The sequence below is a fragment of the Clupea harengus genome, chromosome 3 (genome assembly GCF_900700415.2).
Source record: "Clupea harengus chromosome 3, Ch_v2.0.2, whole genome shotgun sequence".
Taxonomy (NCBI): Eukaryota; Metazoa; Chordata; class Actinopteri; order Clupeiformes; family Clupeidae; genus Clupea; species Clupea harengus.
The window spans coordinates 12,299,171-12,319,363 of record NC_045154.1 but is presented as its reverse complement, the minus strand read 5'-3'; the positions used below and the strand labels follow the sequence as shown (position 1 = coordinate 12,319,363).

The window sequence follows — 20,193 nt, the reverse complement described above, 5'->3', positions numbered from 1 at the left end:
GCAAAGGGCAGATGTTATCGCATAGAATCTGCAGAGTGGCGATGGCAGGAACTCATAAAACCATTTATGCTGTGTTTCCATGTCACAAAGTGTGACCAGAATGGGTGGGCGTAGAGCCCGTATCTTTTATTCAAAGTACCGTCATCCTCACCTTGAGCCTCAGGGTGTTCACCTCCTCCCTGTTTTCATGTTTTGAAGCCTCGGATCGATGATAACCTGCCTGTTCTGTATTCTTATGAGCATTTATAAAAGTATGAAGGAAGGACTTCACGCCGAGGAGCATTGCCATGATTCTCAAGTTGATTGGACACTTGATATTTTATGCAACGTACGTCCTTATCTCTCATATCCCATTTTATCGTGTCCATGAATGTAATGATTATCGAAGTGTCCAGATAGTGCAACAATCGCTGGATCAAGCCAGAGTTTTTACAAGTTGAGCTGTAAAAAGGTTTTTTTATTGACTCTCCTCATGGACTGAAGCAGTTAAATCACATTGGACAGTTTTATATTACATTATTCCCCCCTCTTTTGTGTGTCCACAATGTCCCCGTCTAAGGTCTATACAGGTCTGTCTGGAACACGTGTCTCCTGTGCTCTGAGTGGAACAGGACTTGTTGTTCTTCATGATGCCAGGCATCAATTTAAATGTGATGCTGTGGGTGGTTCCACAGCTACACATGCATTGCAACTGTTCATCTATGGAAAGTTAGGGTTAATCTAAGCCTATCTAATCTAACCCTAACTCTGTGATGGGACTCTGTGGTGGGAAGTGGGTAGTTCTTGGGGGGAGTGACAAAGAGAACTGTGTTTTATCACACTGTTGGTGTAGGGATGCTGCTGTGTCAGAACACTTTAGTCGGGATCAAAGGATTCTCAAATTACAATGAGGAAACAAAAGGCCACACTGTGCATGAATTACATATGAGAGAAAGAGAGAAACAGTTATTTGTACTAATAGGGATCAATTTAGTCAAATAACAACCTAGTATTATTTTAATGTACTTGATGACCTTAAGGAGTCTGAAAAAGATAGTGCAGATCTCTCAGGGAGGCGCAGGTTCACACTTCAATGTAAATGTTGGTTGATACCTCACTGGGTCGTACCCATTAGAGCAAAAGGTAACACACTGGTAAGTACAGCGATTGAAAGGGGAGCTGTAGATAAACTTGACAAAAAAACGTCTGTTGGTGACGGTTGACAGATGTCCCCTTGTTCCCATAATTCCTCCTCATTTGACTGTTCAAACAGGTGGTGGTGTGGGCCCTGTGACCTCTCACACACACACACACACACACACACACATACACACACACACACACTTCATACCGTACACACGCACACACACACCTTTATCCGATCACAGACCTGAGGAGCAAAGGGGTTTAATGATCTATCTAGAAAACTGCTGTTTTATTACTTTTCTCACTGTAGTTTTTGATATGGTGTATTTGATTCAGTTATGAATAGCTATTTGTGTGGTGTGGAATTGAGGTGATCAAGAAAAGGTTATTCAAAATCATAATTGCCACACACAGTCTTTTTTTTTAAGAGATTGTGATCAGGATTGCATTTTCCATTGTACAGTTGTGTAAAAAAGCCAAGCCACAACCAATTTCTTTATTTATCTACACTATACACGACGTATCATTTAATTTCTTGACGTTGAAGAATTCATCTGAGCATAACAATCCAAGCATCTTTGTACTATTGACCATGTGTATTTGTTAATTTAAAACATAACAGAAAGAACTCCAATAGAAGCAAAGCTTTCTCGTTTCCACATCGGCAGAAATAGTCCTCCACAAGCACTTGATCTTCTTCGAGGCAAACTTTGGTCTTGCCTTGTGTGATGTCCTTGACCCCTTTGGTTCTACGCACATACTCATATAGATAATATACCTACTAAGTACACACCCAGAATACACTGTTGTTTTTTTCCCAGTTTGATATTAAGACAAATTCATGTTTCCTCAGCACCAAGGAATGGTTTGGCTATAAATTATTTGGTTACAAACTAAATTACAGTGATTACTGGAAGATTAGTGGAGAAAGAAACAATACAAGTTTCCCTGTGGTACATGAGAGTTTTCTTTTCATCCTTATAGTTTTGATCATCATACTTCAAATATGTTTTTTGTTTTAAAGAGTGCTGTGTCATGGTACCAAGAGCATTGTCCTTTAAATATTGTTTTGTAATTGCTTTGGAATCATTGACCTGTACGAGATAGTGCTGAAATCATCTCTTGTACACCAAGGTTAACACCCCACCCCTATGTTAATGGCTTAGCCATTAGATTTGGTGGGAGGGGATTCCAGTCATGTCCTGCATTAAAAAGTGAGTAGAGGCTCGTTGGTTCTTCTTGTTAGTTCTGGTTTCAGCAGTAAACCATGGGCAAAGGGTTCTTCATCAGCAAGGCCATCGGGGTGGTGGGCATAGTGCTGGGCGCGGGCGCCGTGGCCACCATCATTGCCCTGTCAGTGGTCTACAGCCAGGAGAAGGCCAAGAACGTAGAGGTGAGTCCCACCGGGAACCCAACCACCACCACCACCACGGGGGTGCCGGCCACCACCCCACCGTCCAACGAGCCATGGCACAAGTACCGGCTGCCGGACTCCCTGCTGCCCGTCAGCTACGAGGTCTCCCTGTGGCCGCGTCTGGTCAAGAACGCTGAGGGTCTGTACATCTTCACCGGCTCCTCCGACGTCACCTTCAGGTGCGTGAAGGAGACAGACCTCATCCTCATCCACTCGAACAAGCTCAACCTCACCAGTGACGGTGGCTATCTGGCCACACTTTCCGTCCTTGACGGCTCGAAGCCTCCAGCCATCTCAGAGTCCTGGCTCGAGGTGCGGACTCAGTACCTGGTGGTCAAGTTGAAGGAGAATCTGAAGGCTGGCCAGAGCTATGTGCTGCGCACTGTGTTTACTGGGGAGCTGGCTGATGACCTGGGTGGCTTCTACAGGAGTGTGTATATAGAGGATGGCGTGGAGAAGTGAGTTCAGAATTAAAGCTATTGAAGTGCAGTTCACAGACGACCTCAGTTCAATTTGCATGCATATGTGTATATATATTTTTAATCTATTTATTCCATGTCTTTTCATGACTGGTCCGTGCACTTTTAACCATAAGAAATGTTTAATCTCTTGTGAATATTTTACCATTACTCTGTACATCATTGCAAAGAGTGTGTCTGAAACTTGGCTGTGAAGCTGTGAAGTGAACATTTACCCTTTCATTTTTTTTTCTGTGATGATCAGAGTGGTGGCTACGACTCAGATGCAGCCCACCGACGCAAGGAAAGCGTTCCCCTGCTTTGATGAGCCTGCCATGAAAGCCATCTTCCACATCACTGTCACCCACCCACGGGGCACAGTAGCCTTATCCAATGGGAAGGACATCGGTTAGTGTTGACATATAAACCACTAGCTTTGTGCATTAAAACACTGAGTGTCCCTGAGTGTCAGTCAGAGTGTCGCTGTCCAAAGTGAATCTTTAGGTCTGATAAGGAGTGAAACTCAGACAAAGGAGGTGTTTTGCACAGTTTGATGCTTTATGCACGATACCTCATCAGTGCATCCTCAGTCCTCTTGTATTCAACTAAACACATACAGTATTTCAGGCTGTGACTACATAAAAATGCAAATTAAATGTTTTTTTAATTTTTCAGAGACTGTGAACACGACCGAGGGTACCGTGGAGGTTACCAGGACCAAATTTGCCCCAACACCAAAAATGTCAACTTATCTGCTGGCATTCATTGTCAGTGACTATATTTCCATTGATAAGATGGAGGGAGACGTTTCGGTAATGTTACCTACATTAATATTCTGCATGTTTGTAAAATATTGCTAGTTTAGTGTGTTTCCAGAGTTCACGTAACTGTGTAGTTTCACCTGTGAGCAGTGTCCCTAGGTTCTGAACTTCGTCCTCTTTCAGATTCGTATCTTTGCGCGCAGAAAGGCCATTGAAGCAGGCCAGGGAGAGTATGCTCTTAATGTGACTGGACCCATTCTGAGATTCTTTGAGACGTATTACAATGCTTCCTACCCACTGCCAAAGTCAGGTAAGAATTAATCAAACAGTTGAGCACTTATACGTATATATATATATACTGTATATATAATTAAAACATTTACATTAACATTACATTACTTAAAATAAGTCTTCAGTGTTAAGAGCCTCTCATAAAATACACCTCAAAATGCAGTATTCAGGCATGTTCCTTTTTCATCAGCAATCTTAACTCTTGTTAAATGTTGTCTCTCTCCTAGACCAGATAGCCCTGCCAGACTTTAACGCCGGAGCCATGGAGAACTGGGGCCTGATCACTTACAGGGAGACAGCCTTGCTGTATGACCCAGACGTATCCTCCAATGGCAACAAGGAGAGGATCGCCACCATCATAGCACACGAGCTTGCTCACATGGTATATTGCTTATTCTTCAGTCTGGCATACTTTAGGCATGGCAGGCAAGGCAAGTTTATTTATATAGCACTATTCATACACATTGGTAATCCAAAGTGCTTTAGAAATAAACAGATACAAGAACATTTAAACAGATTAAAACAGTACAGTGCATTGTAAAAGAACATATAAAAGAACACAATAAAAGCTAAAGCTAAAAGAACATAGAAATAGCATCATTCAGAAAAGACAGCTCACTCACTCACACACAGGCACGGGCACGGGCACGGGCACGGACACGGACACGGACACACACAAACACGCACACGAACGCACACACACACACATGTCATACTCACAACAACTGTTTCTCTCTTATAAACTTGCAGTGGTTTGGAAACCTTGTGACACTGAAGTGGTGGAATGACCTGTGGTTAAACGAAGGCTTTGCATCCTATGTGGAGTATCTTGGTGCAGACGATGCTGAACCAGAATGGGGCATTGTATGTATTCATCTGACGTCAGGCCTCACTTATGAGTATCTGCCATCTCTTAGGAAATGTTTTATTTCATAACGCATAATTTACACCAATTCATAACAATACTTACTCTTTGCCCTAATGTCTGACACGTAACAGTTAACAGAGCTAAAGGGACTCTATGTACTTTGTGTTTTGGTAAGAAAGTGTGTGTTGCCTCAATGTGTCCCTTTCGCTCTTCAGAAAGACCTGATCGTCCTGGGCGACATACACAGAGTTTTTGCAGTGGACGCGCTGGCCTCCTCTCATCCCCTATCCTCCAAAGAGGATGAAATCCAGAGGCCTGAGCAGATCAGTGAGCTCTTTGATGCCATCTCCTACAGCAAGGTAATCACACACACCACACACACATTCACATGCACAAACACAGCAAGATATTCATTCTCGTTAAACACACCCCCCCCCCTCTCTCTCTCTCTCACACACACACATACACCTCATCTAGCAAAGTACACACACACACACACACACACACGCACACACACACACACCTCATATAGCAAAGTACTATCCCTATTCATTATGCCTCAACAGGGAGGACTCTGACTGCACTGATATGCTACATTGTGTGTTATGTGTTTGTGTTTTACAGGGGGCTTCTGTTCTAAGAATGCTATCCAACTTCCTTTCTGAGGAGGTCTTTGTGATGGGACTCAGTGTAGGTATCAGTTAATATTCAAGATGACTGTGGATTGCAATGCTGCTGTTATTCCGTTGCTACACATGCCTGAGCTCTCTGAAGGCCCTTTCTTCCATCTGCTTCTTTCCACAGACATACCTCAACCAGTTTGCCTTCAATAATACTGTCTACACCGACCTGTGGGACCACTTGCAAATGGTAAGTGCTGTGCTATTTGCAAACTCGAATTAGATTGTCGGGTGCCTTGAAGACTGTTTAATCTGGTGATGCTTCTGTGATTTCTTGTCATTTCTGTGGTATTGGGAAACATGCATTTAATTGTTCAAACAGAGTAGTCTTCACCCCCACAGGCTTTTGTGAGGAAGCTCACCTGTTCCTGCTTATGTAATGTTTTCTGTGGAGACATTTACAGCTCCGGTTCCTCTTACTGTCACACTGAAGAGTGTTTGTTCTGCAGGCTGACAAAGTCATGTCATGTCATGTCATGTCATGTCTCTTAATATGACTAGCATGTGGTATTTGATTACAGCACGTACTGAATTGCCAAATACTGATTTTGTGTTTGAACACAAACACCAGAGTGCTTTTGACATTGCAAGGCACTAGGTTCTGAGGAAGAAGAAGCACACCTGTGTCTAAGGTTTTGAGTAAGGACACATGTTGCTCTGGTTTCTCAGACAGTCACATTGAAGTTTGTTTGTCCTGCAGGCCGTCGAAAAGACTGGAACCAGTTTGCCAGCCAGAGTCCATGACATCATGAACCGCTGGGTCCTCCAGATGGGCTTCCCTGTGGTTTCCATAGATACTGCCACCGGAACTGTAACCCAGCAACACTTCCTGCTGGACCCTGACTCTGTAGTTAACAGGCCGTCTGAATTTGAGTATGTGTTTCGGTGGTTGACCACATGGGTGACCTTCAACCTTGTTTCAAAGATCTTTGTTTTGTGACTATGTCTCTTTTCTCTTACAGATATGTATGGTTTGTGCCCATTACTTGGCAGAAGAATTCTGTTTCAGGTCAAGATTTTTGGCTGCTTAAAAAAACAGGTAAGATCTACCATTTTTTTATACCATATTCACAAATACAAAAGCCATTGACATGGACCACAGTTTTAAAAATGGACGAATAATAGATGGATTTTTCATGTCTTGTCTAGACACAAATATGGACATGAAGGTGACTGTTGATCAGTGGTTGCTGGCCAACCTCAATGTGTCAGGATTCTACAGAGTTAAATACGATATCGCAAACTATAACAAGCTTCTCAAACAACTCACAACTGCTCATGAAGTAAGTGGTTATAACTTAGAAAGCTGGATAGAACCAGAAACTGTCTGAGGCAAATGCAGAAATAGCAACATCTCATCTGCTTCTTGTCCAGGTAATTCCCGTGATCAACAGGGCCCAACTTATCGATGATGCTTTTAATCTAGCAAGGTAAGTGGTGCAGCAAAGGTGTGTGTGTGTGTGCGTGTGTGTGTGTGTGTGTGTGTGTATGAGTGTGTGTGTCTGTGTGTGTGTGTATGAGTGTGTGTGTGTGTGTAGTTATGGGTACTTTGGATGGATTCTTCAGAATCTTTCGTTGAATATACTGTGTGTGCATAAATGAATCGATTTTATACTATTTATTTTTATTTACAAATTAACAATATACATTATGTATGTATTATTCCATTTTTAAATCTAATACAGTAGTAGTTGTATAATTTGTATTCTATCTTTTCACCTACCTCATTGTGTGTGTGTGTTTTTTTTTTTGTCATACGTGAATTGCTGCTACAACACTGAAATTTTCCTTTGGGGATGAATACAATACTATTCTGTATCTATCTGTCTGTCTGTCTAATTTATTCCTTTTCTTTGATATTTCTAGAGCGAAACACGTGCCAACAACACTAGCTCTGGATATGACCAGATATCTGAACAAAGAGAGGGAGTACATGCCATGGGAGTCTGCTCTGGACAACTTGGACTTCTTCTACCTGATGTTCGATCGCAGTGAGATCTACGGACTCCTGCAGGTGAGTCCCTCTTATCAAAGCCGCAGTCTGATCTACTGATGCAGTACCTCAGTCACAGTGGATCCACACTCAATGTTTTTTTTACACTCCTGGTCTTTTCTTTTTCTTATTTACAAGTGTTTGTCTGAATGTTAAGACCAAGCATGATGGTATGGATCCTATGGTTGACTGGTGTTCTGCTTTGCCCATATCCAGACGTATATCAGGAGACAAGTGGAGCCCCTCTTTGACTACTACAAGGCCGAGACTGCAGACTGGACCAAAGTACCAGATCGGCACACTGATCAGTAGGTGTTCTGCCAATCATTCAGTGCTGTGAAACATCCAAAATTGTTCAGTGCACAGGTGACTGTGATTGCTGTCGTTTGGCTCCTGCAGGTACAACCAGGTGAACGCCCTGAGCAAAGCCTGTAGCACGGGAGTGCCAGCCTGTACTGAACTGATCCAGGCATGGTACAGTAGCTGGATGGCCGACCCACAAAACAACCCGTGAGTCCTGCAGGTCTTCTACCTCTGTTGCAACCATGCTTTGTGATCAGGAACATGTAGCGAAAGCCAAACTAGCTTACGTGGGCCTTGATACACCAGACCATGAAGTAACCCGTCACAGGAATCCATGCTGAGGAGATATTGGTAACCTTGGTAACCTCTTTGTAACTTTGACCCTCATCAGGATCCATCCCAACCTACGGTCTGTAGTCTACTGCAGTGCCATTGGCGCCGGTGGAGTGGTGGAGTGGGACTTTGGCTGGCGGATGTTTAAGAACGCATCCATCGCCATAGAGGCGGACAAACTCAGGGCAGCGCTGGCCTGTGCCTCACAACCCTGGCTCCTGAACAGGTGAGTCACTTCCTGTGTCACTTCCTGTGTCCTAGGACCAGAAGTGACATGCACCTCCCTATAGTCTCATTCTGCTGGCATACAGACAGCCATTAACTTCTCTGCCATCTATGCAGAAGTCCTCAGATTTATCAGACGAGACATTGCAGATGTTATGTCAAGTATGTGTTTGCTTTCTGAATGTTTTAATAGAGCATTGCTTATTGAATAGGTACCTGGAGTACACCTTGAATGCAAACTTGATTCGGAAGCAGGATGCCACCTCTACTATTGTCTATATTGCAAGTAATGTGGTGGGCCAGCCTCTGGCCTGGGACTTTATGAGAGCAAACTGGGCGTATATTTTCAATTCGTGAGTAAAAGTCTTGCTGACATGAAAGTGCACCAAAAGAAAAATTCAGATGTAAAATTTAGACTTTGGTAACAAAATTATGCTTAATGCTTTTGTCTTATTTCAGGTATGGAGGTGGATCTTTCTCTTTCTCAAATCTAATCAATGGTGTGACCAAGAGATTTTCTACAGAATTTGATCTGAAACAGGTAACCACCTGTTTTAAATAATAAATTATATAAATACATACATATATATATATAAATATACTGAGGATTTAAGGCAGACAGGTTGTCTAGCGAAACTAAAAGCAGACACAATAGCCAAGGTCCAATCTCAAACCAAAGAAACTCACACAGCTTCTTACAACGACCTGCTCCGAGGTTTTGGCTCCCCCTTATGGTGGAAATTAGAGGTCCCGTTACAATTAAATTTAAGATTTTGAACCTCCCAAAAGAAGCAAAAGTAACATTTCAGGGGGGTCAAAAGAGTTAAATATTGTGTCTTTTTTTAAATGTGTTGTACTGTCTAAGTTCCGTGTATACTCGGAAGAAAAAGTTCACCAATTGTCATTGCACAATTCACACGCTGCTCCCTCTGGTGGCAGGCCGGTTGATTTCACCAAAAAGGAAATGTTTCCAGATGTCAACGTTTTTTCCATGCCTTCATCTCAATATAGGACAGATAGCCTTTTGATTAGACCGACAGTGCACTAAGAAAGGCATCGCAGGTTAAGATCTCACTGACCTTTCGGGCTTTGAGTTCTGAATAAGCACTGTGCATTGTTCAGAGTAAGTGGAAGGTCCAGTAGGAATTTCAATGTCCAGATGAATCCTAGGTTAGAGGTTAAAGCCTCAGATGTATTGTCTTTTTTTTAACCTTTAGTTGATAAAAATCCTTTCACATCACTCATGAGCCAGGTGGGCGTAGGCACACAAAGACATGTTTTGCACTGATGTGTATCTAAAGCAGTTGTAAAATAGTTATATTTTTTCTCTTGTCTTTCCCCTCACAGCTCCAGCAGTTCAAGGTGGATAATGCAGGTGTGGGCTTTGGCTCAGGCACCCTGGCCGTTGAGCAGTCTATTGAGAGAACACAGGCCAACATCAAATGGCTCAAGGACAACCGAGATAATGTGCAGAATTGGCTGAAAGAGTTTTCTCCATAATTCTTTTATTTTATTTCTTTTTTTTAAGACTTAAGATGGCCTCTCTCCCTCTATTTATTATCTCAGAGTTTTTATCTCGAATCCTTCTTAGCAGTGCCTTTCCACATTGGTATTGACATCTCAAAAATTTAACTGATTGTCTTTTTAAGTGTATTTTTGACAAATTTATATTATTTGTAACATTTGGCTTGTGGTCTGTAATCTCTAATAAAATTAACTTGTTGATGTTATGAATTGTGGGGTCTATTTATTCAATTCGTCTTCATGTGGTTAAGATGTAGCTCATGTGGTTCAGCTGTAAACATACCTGCAGTGTATCCATGAACAGTACACTATGAGACTCTGAATAAAATACCCTGTGCATACTCTTTGAATGGGGTACTGTGAGACCTCCAGAATATTCTTTCGAGCCATCTCCTTTGGTACCTGTAGTATGTACTCTCTCGTGCTGTGACACTGGCAGTATCCCTCGTGAGGTCTAAGGGGCTAGTTCCCATCAGCACAGGCCCTGTGTCATGCATAAACATGCCAGAGTGGCATCATAATAAACCACTATCAGCATGCAGCCCTTTATCAGAGCTTTCTCACCCAGCAGCCTATGGTGTAGTTAATGGATTAGCCATTACTGAGGTGTGGATAGGAAGAGGACTGATGCCTGGTACTTTAGTGGAGAAGTGACCAGCTGTGAGACTCTTCTCCTGGGAGTTTTGGGTGAGTGGAAACATGGTGTTCTGTTGTGGCTACAGAAAGGTCTGGGTCTGGCTGACTGTGATGGCCTTGGTCTGCGTGTCGACCATCGTGGGACTGTGGGTGTACCAGCTCACCTCTTTCCCGCCTCCCACCGAGCCATGGGACCGCCACCGGCTCCCCGACACACTGGTGCCGGACCACTACTACGTGACGCTGTGGCCTCGGCTAGAACCCGACGCCACTGGCACGTACGTCTTCACGGGCAAGTCCAGCGTGCGATTCAGGAGCCTCCGTGACACCAGCCTCATCATCCTCCACTGCAAGCAGCTGAAGCTTACCACCATGGACAAGCACCTGGCCAGACTCACTGCCATCAGTGGCACGGCCCCCGAAATCCGCAAGACCTGGCTCCATGTCCCCATGCAGTACCTGGTGATCCAGCTGAATGGTGTGCTCAAGACCGGCCAGGACTATAAGTTGTACACTGAGTTTGAGGGAGAGCTCTCGGATGACCTGGAAGGGCTCTACAGGAGTGAGTACTATGAAGACGGGCTACAAAAGTAAGTCTCAAAGTGCAAACATTTCAGTTGTCTGTGCTATTCCATTCCTGGTTTCTGGGTGGTGCTTTTACCTGTGTGCACTTTGAATCTGTTGTCATACAGAAAAAGAAAAAAAAATCAGGAAGTACAAACTACAAGGCCAAAGGGATGTATCAGGTGATGAGTGATGAATATTTAATGACCGTATGCGTCAATGCCTGTTAACCTTTACTCTGTGGATGGCGTCAGAGGAATGCACTGGCTTGGCTAGGAGCCTGTGATTGTGTTATGTAGGAGGTCACATGTGTTATGTAGTGAGTTACCAGAACCTTCCTGGAATACACACAAAACAAAGCTGTAAAATCTTTAAACTACTTCAGAATCATACAGCAATAAAACAAAGGTGTAATTTAAAAAAAAACTTAAAGCAGAGGAGCTTAAATATCACTAGATATCACTGAGAAACACACACAAACTTCAATTAACTGACAAGATTGCAAAAGTTCCAAAATATTTAAATATCTTGAGAGGGTGCTTTACATTTTGTGTACTCATGTTCAGGCTCTTAAATTGATATGTAGCTTTTCACACTGGTCTTAAGGGTGGTGGCCACCAGTCAGATGCACCCAACACACGCCAGGAAAACCTTCCCCTGCTTTGATGAGCCTGCCATGAAAGCTGTCTTCCACATCACCGTCCTTCACAAGCGTGGGACAGTGGCCCTGTCCAACGGCAAAGAACTTGGTTAGTTGTTAAGAACTTTGAGACGTAATGCATTCTAATCCATTTAACAATAGGAAAGCTCAGCCTGTGTATAAACTCTGTATCATCCCAGGCATCTCTGTTGTCTTCTAGCCGTTGTGGATACTATTGTTGGTGGCCAGGCTGTCACCCAGACCACCTTCGAGCAGACTAAGAAAATGTCCACCTACTTATTGGCTCTGGTGGTCAGCGATTACAGTAATGTGACATCACAAAATGGCAGCACTCTGGTACTGAACAAAACATTAATTATCATATTTCTTTTAGCCGAGCATTCAGTTGAGTGTTTATCTACATATTGAGATGGGCCAGTTTTGGTGTTTTTTTTAGTCGACATGGTGGTCTCTGCCGGGTAAAGTCTCTTGCTGTTTTTGCAGATAAGGATCTGGGCTCGTAAGAGCGCCATCTCTGGAGGCCAAGGGGACTACGCTCTGAATGTGACAGTACCTGTGCTCAAGTTCTTTGAAGATTACTACAGCATCCCCTACCCTCTCACCAAGTCAGGTAGACTATTACAGAGTGTGAAACTGCTGCTAACACCTTACAGAGCTTCTCTTTGCAAATATCTTAGAAAGCTGTATAGAAATGTCATATATATTTCCTCAAATTTTGTTGCAATTTTGTTCCTTTTTTTTAAGACCAGATTGCACTGCCTGATTTTTACTTTGGGGCAATGGAGAACTGGGGTCTTGTTACATATAGAGAAGCCAACCTACTCTATGATCCAGTCGTATCGTCTAATAGGAACAAAGAGACAACAGCTACAATCATCGCCCATGAACTGGCACACATGGTACTCTACGCCTTATACCCACCAATTAAAAATGCACTCTAATGTATGAAGGCAACATCAGTTATCACCAGCTTTACCAGTGGACACGTCTCTCTTTCCAGTGGTTTGGAAACCTGGTGACCCTGAAATGGTGGAATGAGGTTTGGTTGAATGAGGGCTTTGCTTCATACGTCTCTTACCTGGGGGCCGACAACGCAGAACCTACTTGGAATGTGGTGAGTGCCTAAATGACACACACTCTCGCACAAACATAATTTAACTAAATAAGTTAGTGGCAGACTGAAATGATAATTCAAGAATTTGACTCCATCCCAGGTCACCCTGTTTACAAAACCACCATGCCTAATGCCCTAATATTAACACAATATTAACATAATAACACAATTTGATGATGTAACAGGTTTTACATTTTTCTGTGATGTTCATCTGGGAGGGAAGTTATCCAGATTACAAAATACAAACATTTCAGACTATGGCTACTGGGATATGTCCAAGTTCTCACGACTGGCTTTCCGCCCCTGACATACAACCACATAAGCATGCACACTTTGAACTTAATCCCAGGTACACCCACACATGCAGATGTGTTGTCCAATACAAAGATAGTTTAACATGAAGGATAGAGATTTGATATAATAAACACTTATCACTATGGATTGTTCAATTTTACCCAGTTTGTTTCAGTTTACACAAGACTGTAATGCAGCCTTGCATGCTCCCTTTCCCCAGAAAGACCTCATAGTGTTGGACGACGTGCACAGAGTGTTTGCAGTGGACGCACTGGCCTCCTCTCATCCCCTATCCTCCAAAGAGGATGAAATCCAGAGGCCTGAGCAGATCAGTGAGCTCTTTGATGCCATCTCCTACAGCAAGGTGATCACTCTCTCACCACGCACGCACAACTTGGGTGTTTGTGCTACTAATAATATATTCTGAATAATGATCTCTATGTGTCTATGTATACCTCATATACCTTCATAACCCTGCAGGTAATATGGTAGGACATGTTTGATAGTACTAGTATTTCTGGTTGTACTATTCAGTGTATTTACTATCAGTGAGTATATTCTGCAAAAGCGGGGTGCGAGGTTGTTTAATTTAGGGACTCCCCCTTTGAAGCAGGTGGTTGATATAACCACATCATGCTCTGTTTTCCCAGGGTGCCTCAGTTTTGAAGCAGGTAGTTGATATAACCACACCATGCTCTGTTTTCCCAGGGTGCCTCAGTTTTGCGGATGCTGTCTGACTTCCTCACTGAGCCTGTGTTCATCCAGGGACTCAAAGTGAGTGCTTCCAAAAGGGTTACATTTTTGCAATGAGAAAGAAACCTTTGGCTCCTTAAGGAAAATATCCAGTGTGCAGTACAGTCATGTGTATAGCGTTTAAAGTAAGTTTAGCTGTTGTAAATGTGTTCTAAGGTTTGTATTTTTTCTGTACATGGCATATGTATCTGAGCATTTGTGTTACAGGTATGTGTGTGTTTGTGTGAGTGTGTGTGTCTTAGAGTATATAAAGACGTTTAATGTGTGTTAATGTGTAATGTGTGCCCGTGTGTTATGTGCAGACATATCTGAATGACTTTGCCTACAGTAACACAGAAAGTTCAGACCTGTGGGATCATCTACAGCAGGTGAGCGCAGGCCTTCCTATCATCTGTATTATTCATGAGAGTAGACTTTTGTCAGACACTATGATACATTATGGATACTTTGTAAACATATATAAATGTGTTTATAATGCTTTATGGATACTTTCTGAACATATAAATGTGTTTATAATGCTTTATGGATACTGAAGTAAAATGTAAGTGTTACAGAACCTATACATGCATGTATGCATTTATGTACTGTATGTATGGAGGTATGTATGGTGTTGTGCAGATACTTACCAGCAAAACTGTCTCCTATACATTCTGGTCACATGCTATATGTTTAATCATCACTTCTGCTGTTTTGTGGGACCATTTAATATTCAACACATTTAAAAATGTTATGAATTTGTTCATTACTAGACAAGCCATTCAGTCATCAGCAAATACCTAAATATATAAAAGGTGCAAGATAAGAAGGTCTAATATTTGTATCTATTACCCCCCTTATATTTAATCCAGTGATATTGTTTTATCTTAAGGTTCAACCCTAAAGTCATGTCATGTCTCTTAATATGGCTAGCATGTGGTATTTGATTACAGTACGTACTGAATTGCCAAATACTGATTTTGTGTTTGAACACAAACACCAGAGTAAATGCCTCCCTCTTGTGTCTAGTAGCTGTGGTGCATCCATAGGTCTGCTTTAGAGGGCTTATGGCATTGCAAGTCACTAGGTTCTGAGGAAGAAGAAGCACAACTGTTCCTGCTTGTCTATGGTTTTGAGTAAGGACACATATTGCTCTGGTTTCTCAGACAATCACATTGAAGTTTGTTTGTCCTGCAGGCCGTCGAAAAGACTGGAACCAGTTTGCCAGCCAGAGTCCATGACATCATGAACCGCTGGGTCCTACAGATGGGTTTTCCTGTGGTTTTCATAGATACTGCCACCGGAACTGTATCCCAGCAACACTTCCTGCTGGACCCTGACTCTGTGGTGGACAGGCCGTCTGACTTCAAGTAACTTACCACTAAATACTAAAATGAGCAAAATCGATATCAAAAATCAGCATCTCAGCTAGCTTGTTAACTTCCTTTTAACCTTCTAACTTCTCTTTAACTTCAAGCCATCGGAAGGCAACACATTTGATCTGCGAATATCTGATTAGAACATCTATATAATTAATGAGCGATAACATTTGACACCAGTAGGCTATATAGGTAACATGCATGTGAGAGAAAACATCCTACAATCGGGAGCAGTGGTTGCATGCACTTTAGTCAGACGTTGTTATGTGCATTTGCCCTTTGTCACTACAGCTATCAGTGGATCGTGCCCATAAGATGGATGGAGTTCGGAGGAACTAACACAGTCTCTTGGCTCCTGGAGAAACATGGTACTACATTTCTGTATTGTATGAGTGTTTGATGTGGTATCCCTTGTTCTGATTGGTTCTAATTTATGGGGTGATCTACTTGATTTACTTTTTGGGTGATTGATGTGTTCACGTATTGCAGCTGTTCATAGTGAAATGAAAACGAGCGGACAACAGTGGTTACTGGCGAACGTTAATGTTACTGGGTACTACAGAGTTAATTATGACACTGCAAATTGGGATAAGATTCTCACCCAGCTCCGTTCGGATCATAAGGTAAAGGCCATGGCATAGCATAAAATGTGTTTTTTGAGCTGTAAACTAAATGATATGACTGAACTGTGATAAAACACACCAATGCTGGTGTTAATATGGACAAAATTCAATATAATATAGGTTGACAATGACTCAACACGCCATCTTCTGTTTAAAATCACCCTGAACCTTGCAAGGCCAATACTGACATATAGTCAACTGTTTGAGACCTCTGCATCTTGATATTCATAGACCCTCAGTCCAGTAAACTCTCACCCCCCATTGACCGCTTCTTAGCATGATGCAGTGGGTGTGGGTGGAGTTATGCTCAGAGCTGAGTGGGAATTTACACTGCTAATAGCTTTATGCTAACCTGAGTGACAGGACAGCGGAAATTAATTTAGCAAACTTCATAAGCTGAGCTGAAATTAACCTAGCAGGCCTCTTAGCCTCACTCATTGCAATTTCCAAGTAAAGCTAATTTCTAGTGTGCTAATGGGAAACATTTTAATCTTTCCATCCTTTTTTTGCAGGTAATTCCTGTAATCAACAGAGCGCAACTTGTTGATGATGCTTTCAATCTTGCAAGGTCAGAAATCTTACAATGTTTCTCTCTTTTTAGCAACGGCCATCTGATTTGTGGGCCGATCACTAAAATGTATTTGCTTTTTTCATTGAAAGGGCTAAAATGGTCCCGATGAGTGTAGCTCTGAACACAACAACATATCTCACTCATGAAAGGGAATATATGCCATGGGAGTCAACGCTGAACAACCTGGATTACTTATACCTTATGTTCGATGGAACAGATGTATATGGATTGATGCAGGTAGGCCGTTATTTGTAGTTGACCCAAATAAACAAAGTACTGGTGTGAAACAGCAACATTATGTTACTCTATATTTTTCATTCAGCTATACCTCAAAAAACAAGTGGAGCCCCTGTATGCTTACTTCAAGGAGATCACATTAGACTGGTCAAAAGTACCTGATGGCCACACCGAACAGTCAGTTATTTTGGGATTATTTAGGGGATTTAACTTCTAGAGAGTTGAGTGGATATTTCTCAGTCAGCTTCCATGCCTGTCTCTATCTGTTCACAGATACCTCCAGGTCAATGCTCTACGAGTGGCCTGTAGTACTGGGGTCGATGGCTGCCAGAATCTCACCTCAACCTGGTTCAGTCAGTGGATGGCTCAGCCTCAGAACAACATGTGAGCTTAGTCTTGGTGGTGCTTCATCAACTATAACGTTATGTTTTTGTAGACAACTATATTTGTCATTATCATTGTTCTAGCCCTACAGACATTTCACATCACAACCAATATTCTTTTCTTGTATCCAAGCTCTTTATGATTAAGAAAAAAAAAGAAAGAAACAGATTTATTTGGTGCTACTCACACAGATACCAAAACAAATCAGAATACATCACACTGAAACTTGTATAGACTGCTGCTGCAGCGGTACACCAAGGTACAGTATATTCATTGTTCTTGAATCGCAGTGGGTGTATTTCATGGCATGCCATTGTTTTTTATATACGACAGCATCGACCCCAACCTCAGGGCGACGGTCTACTGCAGTGCCGTGGCCAGCGGAGGTGAAGAGGAGTGGAACTTTGGCTGGCAGATGTTCAAGAATGCTCCCATTGCCATAGAGGCAAACAAACTCATGTCCTCCCTGGCTTGCACTAAAAACACCACACTTTTAAACCGGTGAGACTCTTTGGGTTGGAAGCTAATGCAGGATTTCGGGAGTTTTGTATACATATCTGTCAATGTCATTGACAGCCATCATATACCATGTCATACTTTTCTTCATCAACTTAAGACATGAAATGGGTAATTTGCTGCATATTGCATGATTTTTTTTTATTTCAGGTATCTGAGCTACACGTTGAACGCTAACAAAATTCGGAAACAAGATGCTACTAGCGTTATTGTTTCTATTGCCAGTAATGTGGAGGGGCAGACCTTGGCCTGGGACTTTGTGAGAACAAACTGGGAGTACATGTTCACAGAGTGCGTTCGTTGGGCCTTATATACTTCACCAATATACATACCTGCAGCTACATATTAAAACCTGTGTGCTGGGTTATCCATTGTGTTCGACTTTAACATTAAGGTGTTTGTGTGATTTTTATCACATCTCCTAGATTTGGAGTCGGATCTTTTTCATTTGCCAGTCTCATAAGTGGCGTGACTGCAAGTTTCACTACCCAAGCAGAGCTGGATCAGGTATGTGCATGTGTTGTTGTGTTGTGTGTGTATGCATCTTTTCAAGAGAAGAATTCATCACAGTGTCCTTCGTCATGATTTTATATTTCTTAGCATTGCCACTGATTTGAATTATGTATCCTCTGTGTTACATGTATTTGCATTTGAAGCTGGTTGAGTTTAAGGAGCAGAACGCTGACATTGGGTTCGGGTCGGGCACCACTGCTCTGGAGCAGGCCCTGGAGAGGACTCGTGCCAACATCAGATGGGTAGCTGAAAACCAGGACGAGATTAGAGACTGGTTCGTCCAACACACATAACCAACCCATCACAGAGTGAAATGAGCATTCATAGAGAAGCTGGTGATGGTACTGGGCAACTATTGTTTATAAAAGCATGTGTTGAAACATTGATATATCTGAGGTGCCCACCTTGAAGAAATTAGATTCTGTTACCATGATTTCAATCGAGTAGTATACTAGTAGCACTGAACCTATTACTACCTTTCCATTGAGATTTGTCTGCTGTGTCTTAAGTATGTGTGGGGAGAAGTAGGTCTTATCCACACCGACAAGGACATATCTGAAAATGCATGTTTTGGCCACACCAAAAAAAGGTCTAGATTAGACAGATTTAACTAACACTTTTTGTGGAAGTGACACCCTTTCAGGCCAAATGTGGCCTTCCTGAAGTAGGGAAGTGTGAGAGCTAGAATGTGGCCCCAGACATGATCTCCATGGGGGGTGCCATCCTGCTCTGTTTGGGTAGGACAAACGCTAGCACTGTCCCTGCATTGAGGGCCATGTAACCCCCAGTGTTCAGACAACCAGATTTGAAAAAATCAGCTCAATTCTTTGGAACTATTTTAAATGTAATTAATTTAATTAAATAAAATAAGTAGTACAGAATACGTTGATTGTGTTATTTACTCTTTACACACTATTGAACTTCACCATTCTAATGAAATATATGAATGAATATATATATATGAATAAAGTACTGACAGCATGATTGCATGTTCATCATATATTTGCTCTTTGTTTACTGTAATTGCACTGTGTGAGACTAGAGAGACACACACACACACACACACACACGCTCACACACACACACACATACACACACACACACACACACACACACACACACACACACACACACACACACACACACACACACACACACACACACACACACACACATGCACACCAACACACACACACACACACACACACACACACACACACACACACGCACACCAACACACACACACACACACACACACACACACACACACACACTTGTCTATCTATTTGACGTCACAAGGCAAGGTTCTTGTCTCGCTTAACATCAGGGTTGACCTGCATACTCATATGACCAACCAGTTGAAACATAATTGAAATGATGTTTGCTGCTGTGGGGTTGAACATGAAGGCCTCATGAAGCTTTAGGGTTGTGTTTGGACCTAATGAAAGATCAAGGTTCTGTGTGTTTGCGTAAAGGATGGAGTATACACTCCCCCTCACCCCTGTCACTTCTTTCACCTGTCCGTTGGAAGACACCCAGCTGAGTGTTAATGCCCTAAAACCTTCCCTGCTCTCACCGGGTGTTCAATTAGCACTTCACTGCTGTCACGACATATACCGCATATCACTTTATTCCTTCATCAGGAATGTCATGGCCTCATTGAATATGCTGAAGAAAGTGCAAGAGGAAAGTATGTAACCAGAAAATGACTGAAAATGTGGCGTTTCTCAATGTTCCTGATGCTTTTTATCTTTATCTTTTGTTTTAGTTATGATTTTATAACAACAAAAATTAATCACTGTGCCTCCAACATCATAACTGAATTGGCATGGTTGTAAATAGCTATGTGATATCAGCTTTTGTTCCTGCAAATATTTAAATTGTTATTGAAGATAGCTAATTGTTTATTCAAAGAACTGATACAAAATGTGATTATGATCAGTGCTTTTCTATCAGAATGTTGTTGAATTGCCTTTGCTTAGGAATGAGAACAAGTC

At 42.2% G+C, this 20,193-nt stretch overlaps 2 protein-coding genes across 2 annotated transcripts; both read left to right on the top strand.

The window, feature by feature from the left end:
- The first annotated feature begins 2,360 nt into the window (after positions 1-2,360).
- Positions 2,361-10,181, top strand: anpepb (alanyl (membrane) aminopeptidase b). Its single transcript, XM_012818349.3, has 20 exons — positions 2,361-2,997; positions 3,263-3,405; positions 3,673-3,809; positions 3,942-4,068; positions 4,277-4,431; positions 4,800-4,913; positions 5,133-5,276; positions 5,542-5,607; positions 5,722-5,787; positions 6,298-6,470; positions 6,560-6,636; positions 6,747-6,880; positions 6,972-7,027; positions 7,464-7,611; positions 7,807-7,898; positions 7,990-8,100; positions 8,285-8,452; positions 8,664-8,804; positions 8,911-8,992; positions 9,799-10,181. The coding sequence occupies exons 1-20, from the start codon at positions 2,393-2,395 to the stop codon at positions 9,949-9,951; spliced, it is 2,892 nt and encodes a 963-aa protein (XP_012673803.1). The 5' UTR covers positions 2,361-2,392; the 3' UTR covers positions 9,952-10,181.
- A 416-nt stretch (positions 10,182-10,597) lies between these two features.
- LOC105892119 (aminopeptidase N) lies at positions 10,598-19,077 on the top strand. Its single transcript, XM_012818350.3, has 20 exons — positions 10,598-11,201; positions 11,782-11,924; positions 12,036-12,172; positions 12,320-12,446; positions 12,581-12,735; positions 12,837-12,950; positions 13,465-13,608; positions 13,953-14,018; positions 14,300-14,365; positions 15,171-15,343; positions 15,644-15,720; positions 15,842-15,975; positions 16,488-16,543; positions 16,636-16,783; positions 16,869-16,960; positions 17,057-17,167; positions 17,501-17,668; positions 17,834-17,974; positions 18,109-18,190; positions 18,340-19,077. Exons 1-20 carry the CDS (start codon positions 10,675-10,677, stop codon positions 18,487-18,489), a joined length of 2,811 nt encoding a protein of 936 aa, XP_012673804.1. The 5' UTR covers positions 10,598-10,674; the 3' UTR covers positions 18,490-19,077.
- Positions 19,078-20,193: the final 1,116 nt, after the last annotated feature.